The sequence below is a fragment of the Zootoca vivipara genome, chromosome 1 (genome assembly GCF_965207765.1).
Source record: "Zootoca vivipara chromosome 1, rZooViv2.hap1.1, whole genome shotgun sequence".
Classification (NCBI taxonomy): domain Eukaryota; kingdom Metazoa; phylum Chordata; class Lepidosauria; order Squamata; family Lacertidae; genus Zootoca; species Zootoca vivipara.
In genome coordinates this window covers 32192419-32211813 of record NC_142582.1, presented here as the reverse complement: position 1 = coordinate 32211813, position 19395 = coordinate 32192419, and the positions used below count along the sequence as shown (strand labels likewise).

Genomic DNA, 19395 nt, shown 5'->3' with positions numbered 1-19395 from the left:
CACAATTCAAAGTGTTGGTCCTGACCTTTAAAGCCCTAAACGGTCTCGGTCCAATATACCTGAAGGAGCGTCTCCACGTTCTGCCCGGACACTGAGGTCAAATGCGGAGGTCCTTCTGGCGGTTCCCTCGCTGCGAGAAGCCATGTTATAGGGAACCAGGCAGAGGGCCTTCTCAGTAGTGGCACCCGCCCTGTGGAACACCCCCTCACCAGATGACAAAGAGAAAAACAACTACCAGACTTTTAGAGGACATCTGAAGGCGGCACTGTTTAGGGAAGTTTTTAATGTTTAATAGATTATTGTATTTTAATACTTCTGTTGGAAGCCACCCAGAGTGGCTGGGGAAACCCAGCCAGATGGGTGGGGTATAAATAATAAATTTATTATTATTATTATTATTATTATTATTATTATTATTATTATTGTGTCAATCAGAACTTTTTCTATGGTTTATTACTGTATGTCATGGCATGAGTAAACCTTAACATGAGAAACTTAACATTATGAACTTTTCTTGACCCTGGTACCAGTCTTATCTCAAACATGCATCTTGAGCTCCTAATACTTTGTGTAAAGATCAGCAGATGTAAATCGAATCAACACCTCCTATGAAAGAATGCTGCACAGACCAATGGTAAGATACTTTTCAGAAACGAAACACCCAAGGATAACCAGTTTAGTCATTGCTCGCTAGGATTATATTCTTTCAACTTTCAACTAAGCAAAGTAAACAAAATAGGAAATAAGCAGGAAACTCAGATTCAGATAATTTAACTCATCCATCTAGGCAAATGCTGGCCCATCCCGAACTGGATTTCAGAGGTCTTGTCTAGTCCTACCAATTACTGGTAAGATTGAGATGCTATGGAATAAATATAAAAGCTTATACTTGCAAAGTATTTGCTTTACCACTGAGCTGTTTTTTCCACTCTCAACATCCAGCCCTTCTGATTAATGCAGCTTAACAATGTTATTGTTTTTAAAATCACCTATTTCAGGACAGGTGAAAATCTATTTGTTGAACTACGTTAGGGCACAAAATCATTTCCTCCCTATTACAAGCATTGCAAACTGCTTTTGAAGCATCATTTAGTAATTTAAAGATTAATCATCTAAAAATAGATTGAACCATAGGCAGAAAGGAGGTGTTACACCCCCAAAACATCTAACATTTTGTCTACATATTCTTATGTATATTGCTTCATATTTCCTTCGCCCAAGGAAACTAACATGACCTACTAAGACAAACAAGCCACATATTACTGCCCCTTGAGTGCTTGACAATTTTTTTTGTAGTTGCCTGTGGGCAGCAATAAAAACAAGCAAACAATGCTTGAGTCCCCTGAAGGCCACAATATGGACTGGTGGGCTACATTTGATTAGTCACAAATTGTGCTGACTGGTTTTACAGGATAAGAGAGCAGCAGTCTTACAATGCCTTTGTAATAATCTGTTTATTTACAAATGTACACAATAAGTAGGCAATACATAGGCACAGAAGAAAGCATGCTGGCAGGGCTAGTAAAAAAAAAGTATTAAACTAAATGCCAAAAACCAGTTCTACCACCAGCCAAAATCTAGAAACTGCTTTTTCCGCTTACCTTGGATATATTCTTCAATCCAGTTGTATGTCCCTATGATTCTACTGGTTGACATAAACCTGGGTACATTCCAAGGTAGCATCAGACAAAGAGCACTCAAGCTGTCCATTAAGGAAATACCTATGGTCCACCTCAATCACATGCTCTGCAAAAATCACAGACCATGCTATCTTTTCACTCTGCAAAATAGAACAGCAAGTAGGACCATAATTTTTACATTTGGTCTTGGCAATCACAGACACACTCACAAAATGGTGTACACTTTTTCTGGCACACTAGTAGAAAATGTTTGTGTGCTAAGCAGCCCTTAATCCATTGGTGTTTGTGTTATGGATAACTTGACTTATAAATGCAGAATGCCATCCAGAGCTCTCCAGCTAAGTTCCCGAGCAATAGCAGTAATGTCAGTTTTAAATTCATGCACATACATAGGTGTTGTTGTTTTCCTCTACAAAGCTTATACACAAACATGAAATGGGCTTCTGCTACACATATAACCACAAAGAATTGATGGGTATCTTCATACCCTTATCCCAAAATAAGAGTGACTAAGTGAGGGCTCTATGTTAAGCTCTTTCCTAAGCCCTCCCAGGGTGTCTGACTGGCAGGAGGCAAGGTATCTACCCACTGCTGCCTCATGCCAATCCATGAAAGACATACAAGTTGTGCGAAAAGCTTTTCCTGTAGGTTGTTAACACTGAGGGTCAGTCAACCAATCTAAGATAGGTACTGCCAATGTGTTTCTAAGTGTTTTGCTTCCCTGGAGACTTTGGTACACACTAAGACTTTCCTAAAATATTGCCCTGCAACCTTCCTTTTCATTTCCTTTAATATGTTTGCTCCAATAGTAAAGGAATCAATTCTCAAACTTAAAAACACACATGACAGAAGCTATATTAGCAGGAGGGAAAGCTTATATTGTTCAGAAAACACATTAATCTCATACAGATATTGTGATCATAGATGTATGGGGTACTTAATATGTTAATTTAATTTGGTAACATGGATATATTCCCAATGTTAATGCATTTTAGTTAAGTCTTGCAAAGAACAGTTTTGATAAAACCAAGAATTTTAAATATGTTCCAATCATGCATTTGCAGATAAAATAAAATGTGTTGGCTAGGATTCTGAGAACCATGCAACTAGCCCCAAGGGGCTTCAGACTTTTTTCCTTCAAGCAGCTGTGTCTTTCATCTCGTTGTTAACTGCTTTTGACATGTGACAGGGCATTGGGGGCGGGGGTTAAAACTGTTGAAAGTAAAACATTCCACTGGGCTAGCGCATGGTCCTTAATTCAACTAAGTAGCTTTTCACATTAGAGTCTATAGAATGCAATTGCTCCTCTTGTCAAACACTGATGCACCACCCACTTAATGGCACTGATACTGCGTGTGTGTGTTTTGTAAGAATTTATTTGTAAAAAGCATTTAAGGGATATAGTAGAAACCAGCCAACCCACAGCATACAAACCTAGTTTATTCATCCATCAGATTCCAAGAGCTAAGAGTAGTGATTTTGAGAAAATTTGACCCAACTTTGTCATGTAGGAGCAAATTATACTTAATGGTATTTTTAAAAAAATTAAAATAAAGGTTTTCCAGTTTATCAGGTGGTAGCTATATATCTGCTTCTAAATAACACAAAACCCTGATAGTAGGCACAGTGTTCAGAACACTGAAATCATACTTCAAATCTTTCAGAAGAAAAACCATCCTTTTAAACAGAAGCAGTATTTTTTTCTACGTTATATGGCACCTCTTCAAATTACTGTCCCCACCATCAACCTTTACAATGTTGACTGCACATGGATTAAGAAGGAAAATAACAATCTATTCACACTGCTCAATACCCTGGGAGTTTTGCAACAGAGTCAGGAAAATCTGTCAATTGTAGTTCGTATGGATTAAAGGATTCTTTCCACAACCCAGAGAAGTGCTTCATAAGTACAATTTTACTGCGCTTAGACTTCTGTTTCTTTAAGGGTCATCCCACTCCAATCAATATAGTAAAATACTTCAGATATTCCTAGAGAATTTCAGAAGCAGTTTGCTATACAGGATAGCGGTTTGCTACCAACATAGCTATCTGGATTTTAACCTCTGCCTCCTATAAAGTAATAATTGACTTGGCCCAGATGTAGTTAACTGAACAATTTACAGTCATGACTTTGCTCCCACTGAAATCAATGAGACTCAAATGCAACTCAGTCTGGATCAAACTCAACGTCCCACTATCAGTTATAACAAATATACTTCACCTGAGAGATGCTTCAAATGGGGGTGGCCCAATAAAAAACCCACAGGCATAAGTATGTTTTTAAACTATATTGCATATTCCAAGCTATTTTCTCAGCCAACTTCATAAAAATGTCAACTTTTAAACTTCAATTTTATTTTATTGTTTAGTACAGCTAGATGCCAATATTAAGCCATATAAAACCTTATCAATAATAGACCATGTCATGTTTCTTTCTATGGTTATTTTTAGGTGCAAAATGTATATAAAACAATCTTAAAGAATTTTACCATCCCCAGTGGTGTGAGAATAGCATACAGAATATGACAAAATACAAATGATGTGTCAGCAATAACCCTTTTAGTACTATTTTTCACAGTCCAATTAAAAAACAGATTAAAGTACTTTCAATTCCCAACAGCCTGCTCTTATGGAGTCCAACTGGACTAAAAAGCCTGACATCCACATACTGTTGTGGATCTCAGCATCAAAATGCTGACAAGAGTCAGTGCTATTTGCTGTTTCTGTACTGATTTCAATCAACCTTAACATGAGGTATAAGTATACAAAGTGTACAGTACACATACCGGGGGGGGGGGGAATTGCACTTTCTGAAACAAAGCTGAGTAAGTTTCAATACTGGAAGTCAATACCTGTGCCACTGATTTTCTTTTCTGATTTGCTGGAATAATAAAGTCAACATTTTCAACTGGATGAATTAGACTGGAATAATAAAATGTAAGTGTTAAAATCCCTCCTTTTCTTTCTCAATCCACACATTATTTATTAAACAGTTTCAAGTGATTTCACTTTAAAGTTAAGGTCAGCTGTAGTATTTGAACTCCACCCAGAGGAAGCATCTGGAAAGCCAAGTTTGAACTTCAAAATATTTTCTTTCCGTCGGAGGTGGCTTTAGTGTGTTAAGTAGCAAATAAAGTAGCAAATGAAGTTTTGATTTTATAAATACACATAAGCCATTAATTCACAGCTGTCAAGATGACCAAACGTCCAGCACTTTTTTTTTGGTACAATGTCTGTGCAGAATAAAAATCATCTGATCTTAAGTCTTGACATCATCCATTCCAGTCCTTGGCACAATCTGCAAACGAAACATTTAAATTCAGGAAAAAGTGGTTACTTCCTTGTATATATATGCATATATAATCTATGTATGAGAAACTTCAACTGGCCATTCAAATATCACCTTAATATGTAGCTTCAGAAGCCACTGTCAGCTAGCACCAAAACATTAACTGCAATATGGGAATAACAATAAGCTTGTTGTACCATGAAAGATTGTTGCAATGATTTATCAACTAGTAACTGGAGAAGACTTTTTTAAAAACTGGAACTGTTTTTTAAATTTTGTCCATGGACATAAAAAGAATATAGGTGGTGACCCTTTTGCCCTGCCCCACCCCCATTCTGTCCTCTTCTGGGTCCAAAAGACCATCATGCATAATTTGGACATGCACAAAATGGTTGCTGCTTGTACATGTGTTTGTGGACAAATGGACTAGTGAAATGCTTCAAGGGCAAGAAACTTTTGCATTATCCTTTGGAAGGCTAAATTATTACTACAAGTGCAAAGAAGAGATACTTCATCTAACTGAAACACCTGTTTTCCCTGCTATTGTATGTGCCATTTCTGTGCTTTTAACAAATTACAAAAGCTCTTTTTTATATTCCACCCAAAGCTACGGTATGATTGATTTAATACAAATATTGCCTGTTTTCCATTGTATCCTTAACAGTTACATAAAAGATGGAATTTTGGTGAGCCCAAAATTCTTTCATCTACACAATTGCTAAAAACAATTGCTTCATATTTCCCATCATTTATCTCTTGCCTCAATAGCTCATTATGCTTTAAGGAAGAATTCTTCAAGACTTTACTTCCTACCTATACAAATAGAAAAATCATGGGAAGGTGAATATATGATAATAATATATAAATAAAATACATTTGGCCAGATTCCTTACTTTTTACTTCTGTAAAAGGAAAGTATTAACTGGTGAAATGTTATGAGCATAGGGAGTCAGTGGGAATAAATTTGCCTAACTGGTTTACTAAGTATTGCCCTTGATTAGTTGCAAGTACCAGATCTGTTCAGAAAAGTATTGATGAACCAAATACTTCTTACCCTTCACCAGTAAGAGCACAGCATGCCTGGATGTGCCACTGGTGATCTTTAATTGAGGTTAGCTTCAGAAACTGAGAAATTTCAGCTACTGTCATGCAGTCTTTAACATCCTGTTTGTTAGCAAAGATGAGCAAACCTGCTTTTTTCAAGTCCTAGAGAGGAAAGAAAAGAAAATGTATCCAATTTGTTTCCCCATGATAAACCAGCATGATAAAATACTGAACACTTTTTTTTAAATGTAAAGCCACACTACGGTGGTCCCATGCAACCTAATGGTGTAGAGGCCAACCTAAATAAAGGTGACCTTCCAGCAATTCTAAGAAAGGGGGAACTGATAACTCTATCTTAGAAAAAAAAGCTTCCATTGTGCCTAGAAGGAAGTAGGCTCACTGTTGGGGGAAAGTTCTGAGGTTCCCTGAAACTGCATTACAATATTTGGCTGGAGTAGGGTAGATCCCAAACTGGTCTGAATAGTTTCAGGGCATACTTACCAGAACACTGGCTTGTTTACCACCACCACACCACCCCAAATCCCACATTTTGATGACACCATCTGTGACAGGCTTTCTGTTCACCTCCAGTACATTAAAAACTAAAACCAAGGTCAACAGAGCAAGAACTCTGACTGCCACTATGTTTCTCCACTCACTGACTATGTTCCCAGGAGGTGCTAGATGTGAAGAAACATGGCAGCAACCAGAGTTCTTGCTTGCAAGCACTGTAGCTTTAAATGCTGGGGCAGGATTAGGAAGCTGGCTTTTCATTGCCATCACAGGAACCAGGTTTTGAAGGTTTGAAAGAGAAACAATGAGGAAGCTGCTAGAATAAGCAAAAACAGATGTACAGTGGTACCTTGTTTTGAGTCCGAGATCCATTCCAGAGCCCCGGACACTCGACAAAAAGGACATTTGACAAAGCGTTGCTCTGTGCACGTGCATGGAGCAGTTTGCACTTCTGTGCATGCGCGAGCGGCAAACCAGGAAGTAACCCATTCCGGTACTTTCGGGTTTGCTGCAGATGGCCGCCGAAATGGACGCTGGACAGGGCAGACTTATACGGAGGTACCACTGTACTGATTTTCCCATAAGCTCTCTGAAAGTTTGTTTTCTCAATCCTATGAACCTACTTTATTTTTAGTAAATACACAGAAATTAAGTTAAAGTGGACTTTTTTAAAAATCACCAACAGTGTTCCATCCCTCTTTTTAGTGTTAAAAGTCACAAGCGTAACTTTACAAAACATTTCTCCCTTCCAACACAGAATGGAGTAAAAGCTGGAGTGAGAAAAACCTAAATAAAGGTTTTATAGTAATATACTGTGCCACTTGTTTTATCATTCACGTCAATGCAATTAATATCCCACACACCTATTTCTCATGTTAGAGGGCTACATTCAGCCCCCAGGCCTGAGGTTCCCTACTCCAATTCTCAAATGTAAAAGATCTAAATAAATTTAAAAGTGTGCTGGAAACGTAGCCTTTCAGTATTAAAGGGAGAATGCAGGCTGGCTATAGTGGTGCCATTCTGACTACTTGACAACTACTAAAGTTTTTGTTTTATTTTTGAAAGAGTTCTGAGGCCAATAGCAGCTGTTCTCAAACTACACAGGACTTTTAACAATTATGTCAGTTTCACACAAAAGGCAGTATGGAGACTATAAATGGTCACATGTGAAAATCTTTTGGGGGCCTCTTAAATGTCTGAAGAAGAGGTGACAGCCCCAGAGATTTGTATCAAATCTAAAAGCTCCTCAGCTATAAGAAAATGAAACCTCTTGAAATATTAAACTAAATGGAAGTCAGAAACGGAACTTTAGCATTAAGGCAGGGACTTATTGCAGCATTTTTTTAAGCTAGATAAAAAAAATTCAGCTAAGCAATCTCAATTCTACAGCTTAAGCCAAGAAACAGTACTCTACTTGAGATTGAATATCAAAAAATATGTATCTAATTTTGAGAACTACTGAAGAAGCCCAGGAATTATCGTGGGAGTGAGCTACCTGCAAAGCCCAGTTAACGAGCCCCATTGTGGGCAAACGGTGGGATTCTAAATAACAGGACTGCCAGGTACATTAGCAACACAGGTACATTTTTCCAGTAGATAAAAAATACCTGGCACATACTCACCTCGTGTGCTAACATTTTATAGAGTTCTTCTTTAGTTACAGAAATTCTCTCTCTGTCTGTGCTATCCACAACAACTATCACAAACTAAAAAGAAAAAGAGGAGTTATAGTTATTTAATTTAGTAGTCATTTCACAAAAAAGTCTCAAAATGAATCACGTCCTATTAAAAATAATGATGTAATATAATTCAAACAAATGTAACATTAAAATCAGTAACTGCAAACTAAAAGTGATTTCTAAATAAAGACCACATGCATCCTGAGCCCACCCCAAAGTACAGAAAAATTAAGGTCACTCCCACCCCTGAAAAGCTTTGTTATAAAAATTGTTGAGATATCCTCATTATGCAGTTAAAGCTATTAATATTACTGCAAAATAGTAAATGCTTTCTCTTTTTGGTCTGAATGATCTCTATAGCCATATATATATATATATATATATATATATATACACACACACACACACACACTGTATATATATATATGTGTGTGTGTGTGTGTGTGTGTGTGTGTGTGTGTGTGTGTATGTATGTACTGTATATATATATGATCCCTTAATAACTAAGGCCATGATACTGCCAATGCAAACCCTTTACTTTCCTCATTGAACTCAAGAAGACAAAGCATTAATCTTGGCTGAATTCTACTTAAAAGGTCTGGATGAAATTATCCCCAGCTGCATTATATTATACAAATTCTTACTTCAGTGTTTGTATAGTATGTGTTCCATGAAGATCGAAGCGATTCTTGGCCTCCAATATCCCACATAAGAAAGCGTGTATTATTAACAACAATCTCCTCTACATTGCTTCCAATAGTTGGGGAGGTATGAACTACTTCATTCATAGAACTGCAAAGGAAGGAGAAGAAAATGTAAGAATGATGTATGTTATGCCTCGGTCTTCTTGGTCTAGATTTCTTTCTGTTCTGCAGTCTGAGCTGCATTCAGCTGCAGTTATGCTTGTAGTTGCTTTGAGATCAAAATGTGACATTGCATATCCTAGATACAGACAACACAATACCCCCAAGCAGCATTTTTATCAAACTGCCAGTGTAAACTGCAGTGTTGCGGCTATGTCCAGGGTGCACTGAGTCACATGTCAAACTGCTCATGTGGGTTGCAGCTTCAAGAAAATGTGGACCATATTTGCATTAAGCATATTTGGACTGTGAAAACTACAGTTACCACGTTACAAGGTCAGAAGAAGAAAATATGGCTATCACACTTAACTTGGCAGAAGACAGCGCTGTTCACAATTCCAAACAAAACTGTTATTACTTTTAGGAGAAAACCTTTTAGGGATTTAATTTCAATTAAGACAGTTAACTAATTTAGCAGTTTTCACTTGATTCAGCAACTAAATTTAAGAGGTTAGCATATCTCCAAAACCTCAGTATAGCTGCTTTTTGGAGACATTCAAGGTAGCATGAAACACCATACAATTTAGAAATCCAAAATCCATAGTTTGTCAATATTACAATCTACTAAATTTCACAAAATAATTAGCAAGCTTTCAAGTTCCCTAAAATGCTTCATGGTGTGGGATGTTAGAACAAAAACAGGGTGTGGGCCAAGTGGGAGAGGATGTGCAGAAGTACAAGAAGCAGGCTGGATGCTGTGGCATGGAAGCTGTATTTAGAATCAGTTACAAGATGGAAGTTGCAGACTGAATTAGTCCCTGCTAGGTGCTGAAGGTTATCAGTGTACAGTACAGCTAGGGCTCTGGCACAAAGCAGCAATAGCCAATACCCATTTTTAAAGAACAAAACCTGACTGTTGCCTAGACCTGTTTCATGCCTCAGATTCCTGGGTAGGCAGAAGGAAAGATTTACAGTGGAACCTCGGTTTATGAACACCTTGGTTTACGAATGCCGCAGACCCATCTGGAACAAATTAATTCACTTTCCATTACTTTCAATGGGAAAGTTCGCTTCAGTTTATGAACGCTTCAGTTTATGAACAGACTTCCGGAACCAATTACACCCATGCTTCGGGTTAAGTATGCTTCAGGTTGAGTACTCCGCGGACACGTCTGGAACGGATTAATCCACTTTCCATTACTTTCAATGGGAAAGTTCGCTTCAGTTATTAACGCTTCAGTTTATGAACAGACTTCCGGAACCAATTACACCCATGCTTCGGGTTAAGTATGCTTCAGGTTGAGTACTCCGCGGACACGTCTGGAACGGATTAATCCACTTTCCATTACTTTCAATGGGAAAGTTCGCTTCAGTTTATGAACGCTTCAGTTTAAGTACCCCGCGGAACGTCTGGAACAGATTAATCCACTTTCCATTACTTTCAATGGGAAAGTTTGTTTCAGTTTATGAACGCTTCAGTTTATGAACAGACTTCCGGAACCAATTGTGTTCATAAACCGAGGTACCACTGTACCTAATTTAAAATATGCACTGTCTTTCTAACGAGATTTTCTTTTGATTCCCTATTCCTGTAACCAGTGCCAGAACCAAAACTGCCTAATTGCATAGCTTGACTCTCAGAAAATGTGATGGAGATAAAGATTATACCATTGCCTTCTTGACATGCCTTTGATGCAGGGCATGCAATTCTCTTCTAAATGTAGGAGCATTCAGGTATGCAATGCCACACCTATAATCTGAAGTGATATGGGCCAGTGAGAGCTGTACCACACAGCATTCTCCAAATCACGAAATCTGGCTCTGAATGATGCCTACACAATACCATTATAATGGTAATCTCAAGTATCCACCCCCTACCTCAATATTACATGTGTGATATTAAAGTTTCAAAGGTGTAGTTTCAGAGGGTTTTCTCAGGTTTTTTGTCATTTGGGTCAGGAAGGCATTGGAAATTTCCCCACAGGAATCAATGGAAATAACCGATTTGCTACGCAAATGGCTGTCTAACAATTTCCTGAGAGTGCATTGTGTTTAGATTGCAAGTTCTGTGGAATCTGGCCGACTACTGGCAGGTAACAAACAAAGTTTGTCTAGTGCAGCATCCTGATCTGGAAAAGCAGTTTTAGTCACCTGTTCATACGACTTCATACTTACAACTGATAAAGAATGGTTGTTTTTCCTGCATTATCAAGGCCAACAATGATCACTTTGTGCTCTGGAGGGAGGGGGAAAAGAGAGCAAATGAGGAGCTAGTCACATTTCCAAAGAAAATCCAAGTTATTTACAGTGTATCTTTAAACATTAAGTATAACATTATAAAAGATCAAAATACAATGGTACCTTGGGTTACAGATGCTTCAGGTTACAGACGTTCAGGTTACAGACTCCGCTAACCCAAAATTGTACCTCAGGTTAAGAACTTTGCTTCAGGATGAGAACAGAAATCGTGCTCCGGCGGCGCAGCGGGCCCCATTAGCTAAAGTGGTACCTCAGGTTATGAACAGTTTCAGGTTAAGAACAGACCACCAGAACGAATTAAGTTCTTAACCCAAGGTACCACTGTAAAACATTGTGAATGAAACTCAAGAAACACCCTCATTTAAAGGCAGCCTGCAAACAAGAAAGCAAAATATGTAGCACTTAGGAGATATCTCCCATTTGTGAAAGCATTTCCGCTTGCCTGGTGGAGTGATTTCCCCACTTCTCTTCCCCCCCTCCCCCAAGTTCTGGTGGTTCTCCCACCTGTCCAGAACCAATTGGGATGAGTCCTTGTACAGGCTTCCACTAGTCGGAACTGTTAGCTGACTCTGGTCCATTATCTTAAACATAAAAAACACAAGGACAAATACCAATACAAAAATGCAATACAATTCCGCATATTAAAGCATCATTAGCAGCTAAACAAGGTTCCGTAAGTGAGTTAGCCCCTCCACATCTCCCACAGTAACATCTCCCTGAGCTCTCTCTCACATACTCTCGACCATTCTTACTGACCATACCTGTAACACAGCCAATCCCCAACCAACCACTTGTCATAAAGCATATATCTGGCATTAAAAAAACACTCTGGCAACTTTAAATGTACAACCAGCTCACTCACTCACCTCTGCCTGGTAATACAGTGCCATACAAGCAATAACATGACTACTTCCTCCCCTTCTCCCTCCCAAGCAGGGCCTTACTGTATACTGGTATCAATCTTTCATACTATATTAAGTCTCTCACATAGGAGCCACCTCCCAAGAGCTGTGGGGGCTTTGGCCCCCACTATAAAACATTTGAGGGGGCTGGGCCACCACAAAGGTGACTGGCATTCCCATTCAAATGGCATGCACGCACTGTGTCATATGATTGATTGTGCAGGGCAGGGCTTACCTGGGCCCCCACAATATTTTATTCGAGTTGGCACCCCTGGTCTCTTATGCAGCATTCAACAACCTATACAGTACAAGTTATGGGAATCTTCATGCCACATATATCTATGTATACCACCACAATGTTTGTAATTGTTTTGTTCTTCAGGCACCTTGTAGATCTTAAAGCTGGAAAGGCAGGGCTTCAGTAAGTAAATAATAAGATAATCCTTGTGCGCCAACTTCCATTTCAGAATGACTACTTTATTTATCATACAAAAACAAACAATAAGTTTCCCATACTTGCTAAAGTTTCTTCCTCCTGCTTTCAAGCATTTTTGCCAAGCATTTTTCTTTAACATACAGTAGAGGCAAGCCACCAGATAGGACATGAGGACTTTAGTGAAAATTGGCGAAAATTTTATGGGATAGTGGTTTAAATACATGCAAACCAAGCCAGTGTTTACTTCAACATAAAATACACCACACCAAGCTTCCTCAAACTCGGCCCTCCAGATGTTTTGAGACTACAATTCCCATCATCCCTGACCACTGGTCCTGCTAGCTAGGGATCATGGGAGTTGTAGGCCAAAACATCTGGAGGGCCAAGTTTGAGGAAGCCTGCACCACACTGATGCACTTAAGGGAAGTGGGGAAAATGGGAGAAAATGTTATAGAAGGACAAGCTAAGTATTTTTAAATCAATAGTGTGGGGTTTTGCAGAATGTTCCTAGCAATAAAGGTAAAGGCAAAGGTACCACTGACTGTTAGGTCCAATCGCGGATGACTCTGGGGTTGCGGCGCTCATATCGCTCTATAGGCCGAGGGAGCTAGCATTTGTCCGCAGACAGCTTCTGGGTCATGTGGCCAGCTTGACTAAGCAGCTTCTGGCGAACCAGAGCAGCACACAGAAACGTCATTTACCTTCCCGCCAGAGTGTTACCTAGTTATCTATTTGCACTTGAACTGCTAGGTGGGCAGGAGCTAGAACCGAGCAATGGGAGATCACCCCATTGCAGGGATTTGGACCGCGTCCCTTGTTTCTAGCAATAGGGAATATTAAACTCTACTGCACAACAGCACAATATTGTTAAAGAATCAAAGGCAACTCTCCCGACTCCCACCAAAACATTAGTATCTTTACTGAAGTTTGAGAATTATATTATATTGCTGGCAGGATGAATGATGAAGAGGCACTTGGAACAAAAGATCTGCAGCATGACAAAGAAGGAGGGGGGTCTTAAGTGCCTACACTAATTGATTAGCAACTGGAGTGAGTTATTTATTTCTTTTGGCAATCTAAGGTTTCTAGTAAGGTTGCATGATTTAATCAGTAGCTAAATCAACGAAAGAATTAGATTAAAAATTTTCCGCAGCTGATTTAATTATGGATGTTTTAGGGCAGGCTTCCTCAAACTCGGCCCTCCATATGTTTTTGGCCTACAATTCCCATGATCCCTAGCTACCAGGACCAGTGGTCAGGGATGATGGGAATTGTAGTCTCAAAACATCTGGAGGGCCAAGTTTGAGAAAGCCTGTTTTAGGGCATATGCTCAATTCACATGATGAACTGGCCAAGCCTGTGGTATTTCAGCTTCATGCCACATGAATTGAGAGCAAACCCTAGAAAACACACACACATACACCCCTACAAGCTGTGGGGGAAAATCAGTAGCAGGCATTCTGTCTTTTAGAGAACATTCTCTGCCATGGAAGAGTCCACTATTTGAAAGTCAAAAACATTACTATATTGGGAGGGAGAGAGTACAAACTCAATATTCCTTCCTTTGAAGCAGTGTTAACGGTGGCCTCAAAAAACAATCTTTATTGGGGATTTGATAATGTGCAAATATATTCAAATCTAACTGAAGAACTGTTTAAATGAAAGTATAAATAAAAGTCTTTGATGGTAAGCCCTAGCCCCCAGTTAATTTTAAAAGCTCTTTGAAAACAGCCAGAGGCCCTTGTATTCGAAGCAACACTGAATTTACATCAGCTTTTTGTAAAGTAAGCAATTTTGGAGTTTTCCAATCAGGCCACAGTAAGTTCTTTTGCTTTCTGACAGAGTAGTTAAGACTAGACAGAGCTACATAACATAGAAAGTTGTTTCAGTGAGTGCTCCATTTTATATAAAATAACCCCAGTGCAGCAAGGAACAATCTTCATGCATAGAAATTGATTTCCACACACCAGAAATCACCAATCTTGTGTATATGAAGTTACAGCATTGGGTAGGGGTTAGGAACAGCTCCTTGAAGTTTCACAAACAGTACTCTACTTGTAAGAACTATGGAAATACCTGAAAACATCAAATGGTTGTTTGCATTCTGCTGCACAAAGGGGCCCTCCACTCCCCAAACCCCTCCACCATTATTATTATTAAATTTTACTTCCTGACCTTCACCAGCAGATTCCAGGGTGGATTCAATCAAGAAACCTCCATCTCCCCAGCACACAAAGATAGTGAACTGATAAGGTCAGTGGGGCAAAGGTTTTGCAAGAATGTCCATTCATGCTTCAGTAGAGAAGTGCAAGCAAGCCTGGAAAAACCAGGTATTTTGACAATATTTTTACCATGTCTTTGTTACTTAAGGTTACATTGGCCTGGTTGTCATACTATACTTAGGTTTTAGGGGCACACGTGCTTCATGTTCACACTGTCAAAGCACTGCATACTTTACATCTAAGCTCAAGTGCACCTTTAATCTCCTCAATTTGGGAAAAGAAACTTAAAAATGCAAAGCCCTACAAAGAAAGTTGAATGGAAAATTACTTATACTGTATTTTAGCACTAATTTATCGAGTTCATAGTTTAATTCTGTTTATTTACTACTGTATTTTGTAAACAGAACAATAACTGTAGTTCAATTAGGTACACACCAGCTAGCTATTTTGTTACACTAAAAAGCAATCATACTAGTTACTGTATGACCTGCAGAAAATGTGCTAACAGACACAAGAAACAGTAGCTACACTTGTCTCAAATTACCAGCTTTCTCCCAAGGCAAGGAAATAATATGGACACAGGAGTCCATATTAATCATTCAGCTCTTTATCTGCAAATTCTAACTTTCCTTCCTAAGTTTGAAAATATATATTCTGAACTTGTTTCAGACTTAGCAAGAAAATGTTCAGAGCTGAATGATTAATAAAGAATCCCGTGTCCAGGTTGGATTATAGTAATGTGGTCAACACAGCGTTCAAAAATCCTATTGCTCTGGGTGCATTTTGCAACAGGAAATTTCTTTAGTGCAAGCAGCTTCTGAGCTCTGGGCACAGTACTGCGCCTAAGATTTCAGATTAAAACTGCACAGTGGAAGGAAAGGAGGACCGTTTCCTGCCTCCCCACTTCCAGTCACTCTCTAATGACTGAAGAAGAGACCTTCTTAAGAATAAAAAAATTCCTTCCACTAGCACCTTAAAGGTAAAGGGACCCCTGACCATTCCGTCCAGTCATGACTGACTCTGGGGTTGCAGCACTCATCTCGCATTATTGGCCGAGGGAGCCGGTGTACAGCTTCCAGGTCATGTGGCCAGCATGACAAAGCCGCTTCTGGCGAACCAGAGCAGCACATGGAAACGTTGTGAGCATGCACACGAAAGCTCATACCAATGACAAGGTGCTACTGGAAGGATTTTTTAAATTTTGTTTCGAGTATGGCAGACCAACACGGCTACCTACCTGTAACCTCTTAAGAATATTAGGGGGGAGGGCAGGGGAAGCATGGCTTTGGGTTTTTTGGCAAATGAGGACTAGACCATGTGAAAAATAAACGTAATATTTTAGCTGCAGTTCATTGATTTTCAGCTTTGTATTATTGTTATTTTAAAAGCATACCTAGACATTCCATTGTTGCACCCATAACCTAGGTTTAAGGTGTCATTTAGCTCCTAGCTTTCATATCTCAGTTTCTAGCACAGGTTTAACAGTGTGTGTCTTTCCTCTACAGCAGGCATCCCCAAACTTCGGCCCTCCAGATGTTTTGGACTACAATTCCCATCATCCCTGACCACTGGTCCTCTTAGCTAGGGATCATGGGAGTTGTAGGCCAAAACATCTGGAGGGCCGCAGTTTGGGGATGCCTGCTCTACAGTGCATTGATTTCAATGACAAGTGAATACCATGTTATATACCACCCTATGACTGCTGTAGTATTCAGCGGTCTTTCAAAGGAAAAATAACTGTTCTGAGAGAGAGACTCAAACCAGACATATAACAGCAAAGAGCTTACCAACAAGTATAACCTGTTTGCTGCCAAGGAGTGTGGTGGAGTCTCCTTCTTTGGAGGTCTTTAAGCAGAGGCTTGACAGCCATGTGTCAGGAATGCTTTGATGGTGTTTCCTACTTGGCAGGGGGTTGGACTGGATGGCCCTTGTGGCCTCTTCCAACTCTATGATTCTATGATTCTAACCTTGTCCAGTGGTAAGAGACATAGCTAACTAGTACTTTAAAAGAGGTTTGTTGTCACTGCACACATATATAGTCCTTGCAGCTCAGATATACCTACAGACAGGGAATTGCTCCATATGTGTCTTAGTCACAACAACTTAAACAAAACCCTTCATTGTATGGCTTATAGCTTTGGTATAAGATGTGGTGCTGTCACGAGTATGCAGGTAAAATGGAACTCTTAGCTGCCCAACTCCTCCACACAGCTTATTATCATCTCAGTTCCCATACAGATTTTCCATTATTGATGAAGAGGAAACAAGACAACCAACTCTTCAGCTCTCAAAGTTGGTTTCAGGTGGCACCTACTCAGAAAGCAGAGCTCAAAGCCTATAAAGAGACAATGTGATATGCCCCTTTCTCAGAACACAAAGGATGAAAACATAAGCCTAAGGCTGCATCCACATCGTATATTTAAAGCACATTTATCCCATTTATTTATTTATTTCTGAGAATTGTAACTTGTTGAAAGTGCTAGGAACTGTAGCTGTGTGAAAGGTAAACTACAGTGCCCAGGATTTTTTTGTGTGGAAATGTTTGTTAAATGTACAGTGTGCATGCAGCCTACCTTCCATCACTCTTGCCACTGTAAAGTATTACTTCTTGGGACCTCTCTTGCCCTGCAGGCTCTCCTTCCAGCCAGAGAATCTCCACATGCTCATCAAGTATTTATCATTATTATGATTATTTATTGTATTTATATACCGTCCTATACCCGGAGGTCTCAGGGCGGTTCAGATTAAAATCAAAATATAAAATCACAAAATACATAATCAAAAATAAAAACAACCCAATAATGAGGTTCTCAAAAGAGTTCTGCATTTGGCAAGCACTGAAAGATATAAGTTGGTACAACACTGCACAATCAATAACAGAAAATTAACTGCAGACTTCTCAGTTCTGAGCAATACTTAATCCTCCCTCAATCAAACCTACCACAAGAACACAATCAGCTGCAAGCCAGCTTCTCACTAGAAACCCAATCTAATCTCCCCAATTTCCCACCATTAGGGTCAATGCCACCAGCTGTTTAAAAAACAATCATTACCCTCCTACAACACATGCTGCTAAGTGGTTCTTCCCACCTTCCTTTCACCGCACATACCAGTCAGACGCGCTCCCTTGCTGCATTCCTCTGAACCCATCGCTACTCAACGGCTAATTCTAGTATTTTTTACAGCACGTTTCGACTGTTCAAAACACTTCACTTGCATTCTCTGTTTTAATTTTTTCTCTTTCACAGCTGCCCTTTGGGGGAGACCCAGCATTGCCCTTTTCCATGCATTCACTTAAGCGACAGCGGCTCCCATGCACACAGAAAAATAATTCTGCACGCTTCGTTCCCCCACCCGCTATCCTTTTTACAAGCCGGACCAGAAAGCAGAAGCGTTTTTCGCCTTGCCCCCCCCCCCGCACCACCCCGTGCAAGGGAACGATTGTATTCAGCTGTTGGGTGAGTTGTGCTCGCACTTTGATCCCACCTAAGGGAAGGTGACCGTAACAGATGTTCATCCCTGCGGGGGGGGCACCTCCGAAGCTGCTGCCTCAGGTGCCTTCGGGGCTCCCCCTTTGCCACCCCAACTCCTCGCTCTCTGGACCTCGGGCGCCTCACACCCCGAAGCCCGCCCCGCCCGCCGTCGGCCTCCCTCGGCTACATGACGAGCAGCAGCAGCTCCACACGGACTCGGGAGAAGCCGGAGACCGAGCCTACCTTTCGCTGCCCCCCCCCCTTACCTTGGTGGTTGAACAGCCTCCATATCCGAGCGAAGAGAATTCCCATGCTCAGGCGGCGAGAGCTTCGGCTGCCCCCCGGGGCAGCTCCGCACCGGCTCACTTCTTCTTCACCGCCCGGCCTCGCTCTCCCCCCACGCTCAGTCCTTGGCCACAGCCCAGCTGCGGGGAGTGAGGAGGAGCGGAGCTGCAACAGCAGCAGCAGGAAGGTGGTGGTGGTAGTGGCGGCGGTGGCGGTGCAGGCCCCGCGCCTCGGAGACGGTCGCCCGCAGCAACGCCGCCGCCGCCGCGCGTCCCTCGCCGCTCCTCGCGGACATTGCCGCCTGCCTCGCCGCAACTACTTCTCTCCTCTCCGCCCCTCCTTCTCGAGCTTCGCTTTTTTCCCTTAGGCCTCGCCGCTCTGAGGGGAACGGATGGTGTTTGGGCACCACCGGACACCGTCCGAGGGAAAATGAGACAGCGCCCTCGTCCGTCCGTCAGCCAGCCAGCGTGCGTGCGCGCGTGCGCGCGCCCGCTCGCTCGCTCCTACCGCAAAGCGCTGCTTTTCCAGCCGAGCGGCTTTGCCCGAGCAGGATGATGCGACCGCGCTAGGGGGAGGGGCGTGCCATAGAGTGGGCGGGGTTTAGAGAGTGAGGGCGGGGTCGCCCCAAGTGGGCGGGAAACCCTCCGAGGGCTCCGTCGAACTGTGGGAGTTCAAAGACTTGTCTGCTCCGCCCCGCTCCGCCCCCGCTTTGTGATTGGCTGAGAAGGGGTTCCACTCGTGCGAGGCGCCGGGCTGCGTTGCTACTCTTTGGCTCCGAGGCAGTTGAGGAGATGGCGGGCTTAGGCAGCAGCGCGATGCTGTCTTTTCGTCCTCTGGAAGGGAGGGGTGG

The 19395-nt window shown here is 41.2% G+C and overlaps 1 protein-coding gene across 1 annotated transcript; it reads right to left on the bottom strand.

Moving 5' to 3' along the window:
• Window positions 1-3062: 3062 nt before the first annotated feature.
• On the bottom strand, window positions 3063-18877 carry ARL5A (ARF like GTPase 5A). The gene is made up of 6 exons (XM_035131596.3): window positions 18527-18877; window positions 11144-11204; window positions 8810-8957; window positions 8109-8192; window positions 5984-6135; window positions 3063-4938 (listed from the first exon to the last, which is right to left on the bottom strand). Exons 1-6 carry the CDS (start codon window positions 18570-18572, stop codon window positions 4890-4892), a joined length of 540 nt encoding a protein of 179 aa, XP_034987487.1. The 5' UTR covers window positions 18573-18877; the 3' UTR covers window positions 3063-4889.
• Between the last annotated feature and the right edge of the window lie 518 nt (window positions 18878-19395).

What these genes read in the sequence shown, in the direction of transcription:
- ARL5A (XM_035131596.3), bottom strand. Translation starts at nt 18,572, where the DNA reads ATGGGAATTCTCTTCGCTCGGATATGGAGGCTGTTCAACCACCAAG. An exon ending in GAGGCTGTTCAACCACCAAG is followed by an intron (nt 11,205 to 18,526) that starts GTAAGGGGGGGG and finishes CCCTCCCTCCAG; the next exon opens with AGCACAAAGTGATCATTGTT. An exon ending in ATAAAATGTTAGCACACGAG is followed by an intron (nt 6,136 to 8,108) that starts GTGAGTATGTGC and finishes TTTCCTCTCTAG; the next exon opens with GACTTGAAAAAAGCAGGTTT.